The sequence below is a fragment of the Colobus angolensis genome, unplaced genomic scaffold (assembly GCF_000951035.1).
Source record: "Colobus angolensis palliatus isolate OR3802 unplaced genomic scaffold, Cang.pa_1.0 Scaffold116, whole genome shotgun sequence".
Lineage (NCBI taxonomy): Eukaryota > Metazoa > Chordata > Mammalia > Primates > Cercopithecidae > Colobus > Colobus angolensis.
The window spans coordinates 4,050,321-4,056,624 of NW_012112697.1; the positions used below are offsets into that span (position 1 = coordinate 4,050,321).

At 42.6% G+C, this 6,304-nt stretch overlaps 1 protein-coding gene across 1 annotated transcript in view; it reads left to right on the forward strand.

Moving 5' to 3' along the window:
* The window catches only part of PKD1L3 (polycystic kidney disease 1-like 3), a 91,967-nt gene that overhangs the window by 2,400 nt on the left and 83,263 nt on the right, over positions 1-6,304 (forward strand). Inside the window, 1 exon segment of the mRNA XM_011962381.1 lies at positions 3,828-3,944. Coding sequence (XP_011817771.1) covers positions 3,828-3,944 — 117 coding nt within the window.

Genomic DNA, 6,304 nt, shown 5'->3' on the forward strand with positions numbered 1-6,304 from the left:
CTGGGACTACAGGTGCCCGCCACCTCGCCCGGCTAGTTTTTTGTATTTTTTTAGTAGAGACGGAGTTTCACCGTGTTCGCCAGGATGGTCTCGATCTCCTCACCTCGTGATCTGCCCGTCTCGGCCTCCCAAAGTGCTGGGATTACAGGCTTGAGCCACCGCGCCCGGCCGATAACCTTGCTTTCTAACTCAAGGAGAAAAATCAAAGCAATTTGGAGTCCGTCCAAGGCTCAGACTGCCCAATCTAGCCACCTACCAGCACCTGTTCCTGTAGCCAGCTAATGCCTTCTCTCATGCTGCTACAAACCTTCGTACTCCTACCCGAAGTGAATCCCTCTGATTGTTGAATTGGATTCCATGGAGTCCAATTCAGTACTAAAAAGAGACAAACTATTGGTACACATAGCGATCTCCAGAGAATTCTGCCAAGTGAACAAAGCCAATCTCAAAATGTTATGTACTTTATGGTGCCATTTATTGAGCATTCTTGAAATGATAACATGATAGAAATGGAGAACAGATTAGTGGTTGTCGGGGTCTAAGAAGGGCATGGGGGCAGGAAGGAAGTAGGCATGGCTATAAAAGGGCAATCTGGGCCAGGCACAGTGACTCACGCCTCTAATCCCAGCACTTTGGGAGGCCAAGGTGGGTGGATCACGAGGTCAAGAAATCGAGACCATCCTGGCCACCATAGTGAAACCCTAGTCTCTACTAAAAATACAAAAATTGGCCAGGCGTGGTGGCGCGCACCTGTAGTCCCAGGTACTCAGGAGGCTGAAGCAGGAGAATGGCTTGAACCCGGGAGTCAGAGGTTGCCCTGAGCCAAGATTGCACCACTGCACTGCACTCCAGCCTGGTGACAGAGTGAGACTCTGTCTCAAAAAACAAAAAAAAAAGGTGAGGGGGTCAATGTGAGGGATTCTTATAGCAACTAAAAAAAAATTTTGACATGACTGTATCCATGTCCATATCCTGTTGTTACCCTTGCAAGATGTTACCCTTGGAAACTGGATACAGGCATCTCTCTGCATTTTCTCTTACATCTGCATGTGAATATACAATTATCTCAAAATAATAAGTTACATTTTTAAAAAAAAGAAAAATGCCCTGATGTAAGTATACATATCACTTACACAGTATTCTTGCCAAAAAAAATAGAGTAATGCAAATTAAAAACACACTGAGATACCCTTTCCCATCTATCAGATTGGCATAAATCCACAAACTTAACAACATATTCCGTTGGCAAGGCCTTAAGAAAATAGGTACTCTCATAAACTGGTAGTGAGAATGCAGTAAGATATCTCTATGTGTTTATAAATAAAGGAGAATTCAGCAATATCTAGCAAAATTACATATACATCTATCCTTGAACCAGTGTCCACTGCTAGGAAACTATCCCAAAGTCAAACCAGCAAAAGTACAAAAAGATGCACGCATAAGGCTATTCATTGTAGCTCTCTGTGATAACAAAAAAGTAGGAATAATCCACATGCCCATCAAGAAGGAACTGGTTGTAAAAAGCAAATAACAACGATCTCCATATACTGCAGTGGGGTTATCTCTACGATGGATTTTTTTAGTGGATAATAAAGGTACAGAACATATATATTTGCCTATATACATACACGTACATATAAATATAACAGAAGGAGAAACAAAAACTAATGGAAATGGTTACCTATGGGAGAGAGAGAAAACAGGACAGAAAGGATGAAGATGGAAATGAGACCTTTCGAAATGTACCTGGTTTTATAGCTCGGCATTGGAACTCTTTCAATGTTTTCTGTAATTATTGCTATGGTTTGAATGTGCCGCCTCCAAAACAGGTGTTGCCAATGTGACTGCATTAAGAGGTGGGGCTTTAAGAGGTGGGTTGGCCTACAGGGTCCCTCCCTTGTGAATGGGATTCGGTGTCCTTATAAAAGGAGCTGGCAGAAGGCGGCTTCTCTTGCCCGCCCACTTTATGAGGATGCAGCCGTCTTCCAACTCCAAGTGCCAGTGCCTTCTTCTTGGACGTCCAGCATGCAGAACTGTGAGAATTAGATTTCTGTTATTGATAAATTACCCTCTTCGTGAAATTCTGTTATAGCAGCACAAAACAGACTAAAGCAATTATAAAACAATTTACGTCAACTTTTTTTTTTTTTTTTTGAGATGGAGTTTCGCTCTTGTTGCCCAGGCTGGAGTGCAATGGTGCGATCTTGGCTCACTGCGACCTCCACCTCCTGGGTTCAAGTGATTCTCTTGCCTCAGCCTCCCAAGTAGCTGGGGTTACAGGCACCCGGCTAATTTTTGTATTTTTAGTAGAGGGGCGGGGAGATTTCACCATCCTGGCCAGGCTGGTCTAGAACTCCTGACCTCAGGTGATCCACTCTCCTAGGCCTCCCAAAGTGCTGGGATTACAGGCGTGAGCCACCGCGCCTGGCCTGTCAACATTTTAAAAAGCAATCCCTAAAAGTAGGGAAAGAGGAGAGGAGAAGCATTGGAGCTAACAAGTTTGGACAGTTTTTAAGGTAATTTTGCTCAAGAGCAGGAAACAGCTGGGGCAATAGTTCATGAGGCCAATATAAGTTGTTGGGTTTTTTTTTAAGACAGAAAAAAATAGCATGCAGGAATGATGTACTTAATCTGAGCTACTAAACAACTAGAGGGATTCACTTTGGGTAGGAGTAGGAAGATTTGTAGCAGCGTGAGAGAAGGCATTGTCTCTCTACAGCTACAGGTGCTGGTAGGCGGCTAGATTTGATGGTCAGAGTCATGGAGGGACTCTAAATTGTTCTGATACTCTCCTAAGTTAGAAAGCAAGGTTATCACCTGACCTGAGAATGAGCCTGAGGGAGGCTCCCAGGTGTTGGAGGTTGAGTAGAGAGAGGGAAGTGGGAGTCACCTGGGAGAGTGGAAACAGTATGACTGCCAGGCAGTGTGAAGGCAGGCTGCCCGAGCTTCATGATGGTGAATTTAAGCAGAGGCATAGTCATCGTGGTTATGATTTTCTCTAGCCATGTCCAACAGCGTGTGTGAGAAACTCTTGCTCATTCATGTATGCAAGGAGGCATGTTCAAGAATGTTATTGCCAGCCGGGCATGGTGGCTCACGCCTGTAATTCCAACACTTTGGGAGGCCAAGGTGGGCAGATTACCTGAGGTCAGGAGTTCAAGACCAGCCTGGCCAACATGGTGAAACCTTGTTTCTACTAAAAATACAAAAATTAGCCAGACGTGGTGGCACGTGCTTGTAATCTCAGCTACTCAGGAGGCTGAGGCAGGAGAATCACTTGAACCTGTGAAGTGGAGATTGCAGTGAGCCAAGATCACACCATTGCACTCCAGCCTGGGCAACAGAGCAAAAACTCCATCTCAAAAAAAGAATGTTATCACCCACCTTCTGAACTCTTTTATTTCTGCCAATAAGAGTTAAAGAACACAAAGGAGAATATTACGCTTAGTATGGAATTTTCCATTTATGCTGGAGGTTGCAAACTTTTTGGTGAAAAATCAGACCCTGGCGATGACCTTAAGCAGTAGGATGTAAATAGCTCCACAAGCTTAGTGTTCCAACAATGGAACACTAGGCGTAAATGGGTTAATGAATTTCTCAGTGTTGACCCAACTAGTGGACTTAATTTGAAATGTGGGACACCATAATGTGATGTGAGCAGCCTCCAGAGCAAAAGGGCTGCTGCAGAATTCTTAGTGTCCTTAAAAAACTGGATAGGAATTTTTAATTTGTGTTTTCCTAATTATCACATAAGTGCATGTAATGATGGTTTTATAGACTTGCAGCCATAACTATCACCTATAAATTGTGTATTGGCTTCCAAATAGATGGCGTTTTGGACAGAGATGCCCATTATGAAAGAAATGGAAATGATTCTCATTTGTATCAGAGACCCGAGAAGACAAAAAGAGGAGTTGCAATAGCAAGAGACAAAATGCCCCCAGGTAATGCATTATTCCCCTAGTAACCTTAAAAATCCATGGAATCAGTTTCTGCTAAAGGAATGCACGAGACTGAATTAATGCTGAAATGTATTATAGCACGTGCCCAATATTCATTGCATCCTATTCTGTCTGACCTTAATATGGCAATCTTTGCCTTCATTTTATATGCGTTTTCTTGATACGCCCTTGGCCATCTTCTTTTCATATATTCCCAAATAAAAGACAAGGTTTTATTCCCACAAAATTTTTCATCAACAAAGAGAAAGTCATCTTAAAGTTCTTGCAAAGTCTTTCAAATTATGGTGTTAACACTTGTTTATTTAATTTTGAAAACCAAGTACTATTTGGGAAGGATGCATTAGCCTGAAATGATAGCAATCACTGTCAGTGGATGGCTGGTTATAGAGATCAAGGGAAAGAAAGAAGTAAAACAGATCAATTTAAAGTGGATCTCGTGATCATTCCTCGGGGTATGATCTCACAGTGCAAGTGTTAGACGTCCTGGTCAACAAACCCTTTAAATATCACTTAGCAATTTAGAAAGTTTTATTTAGAGACATGAATATATATTTGAAGAACAAATGTAAAATCCAACTTTGCTCAATCCTTTGTAAAAGGGGACTTGTGAGTTGTAGGAAAATGTTTAGTGATAGCATTAGGTGGAAGTAAAGATGACGTATTTTGGAAAACTTTTAAATCCAAAAGTTGTTCTGATGATAATTAATGCAATGATGTTAAAGACGCATTTGAAATGTTTAAGCTGTGTCATGAAATGTGAGTTTCGTGAGAGCAATGCTTCCAATATTACTTTACATAACATGTGGCTTAAATGTCATAGTAAAACTAAATTACTGAATTAAATAGACATTTGACTATTTCACCTACATCCTTTAAGTTTATATTGTCAAGCTTGCCCCAGAAATGCTTTTTAAAATTTCCTCATTGGGAAAAATGTAGACTGCCTTATTGTGGGGTAATTTACCTAACAAGCAATATGCCTAATATTTATATGTGTAGAATCCTTTATAAAGTTTGCGGGCTGAATCTCCCCTCAGCAGACATTGGCTCACACCTGTAATCCCAGCACTTTGGGAGGCTGAGTTGGAAGGACTGCTTGAGGCCAGGAGTTCGAGTCCAACCTGGGCAACATACTGGGTCTCTGTCTCTACAAAAACTTTTAAAAATAAAAATTTAAAAAATTAGGCAGGTTTGCTGGTGCGTGCCTGTAGCCTCAGCTACTCAGGAGGCTGAGGCAGGAGAATTCCTGGAACCCGGGAGGCAGAGGTTGCAGTGAGCAGAGATTGCACCACTGCACTCCAGCCTGGGCGAGAAAGTGAGACTCTGTCTTGAAAACAATAATAAAAAATAAATCTAAAAGCCTGACTTTCGAGTATGAGGCTCACCTGGGTCTGATCTCCACTCAGCAGATGTTGCAACCCATGGGGCCCCAAAGCCCCCCAGCTGCACCTACCTGTCCAGAAACCTCAATCGGATCTCATCCAAAGAGGGCAAGTGCTTCCTGAAACACTATTTCATTTGCCAGACTGGTAAGTGATAAAGTTACATGCTGCCAAAGGCCTACATTTTAAAAACTGATTCTAAATAAGGAGTGCATGTGAGAGTATTGGTTAAATAATCTGTGAGTGGTAGACCATGGGATGATACAGGGCTTTTGATTTTCATGATACTGATTAGCATGAGAAACTCATCCAGAGTGGCTCCCTTATCCATCCCCACTGGGAGTTGAAAGAGTTGCGCCTTGATGTTCTCCCGTGTTTTGACTTGGGCAGAGTGTGAAAGAAATTGTATTGGTGACACCATTTTCCACACGCACACTCATAATTCAGTCAGCATTTGGGCTTCCGAGGGAAGGATGGGAAAGAGAAGGAGGAGAAAAGAATATGGCAGAGGAAGATGAGAAGGCGAAGGGTGACAGGACTGTTATGTGAGGTTCGCTTCTGCAGAAGTAGATCAGGATTAAGCTATGTGTGTATATATGCATTTGTGTGTGTGTAGTTGTTGTATTTATTTATTGTTTCCAAGATGGAGTTTTGCTCTTGTCGCCCAGGCTGGAGTACAATGGCGTGATCTTGGCTCACCGCAACCTCCGCCTCCTGGGTTCAAGCGATTCTCCTGCCTCAGCCTCCCTAGTAGCTGGGATTACAGGCATGTGCCATCATGCCTGGCTAATTTTGTATTTTTAGTAGAGATGAGGGTTTCTCCATGTTGGTCAGGCCAGTCTCGAACTCCCAACCTCAGGTGATTCGCCTGCTTCAGCCTCCCAAAGTGCTGGGGTTACAGGTGTGAGCCACCACGCCCAGCCTATTTATTTATTTATTTATTTATTTATTTATTTATTT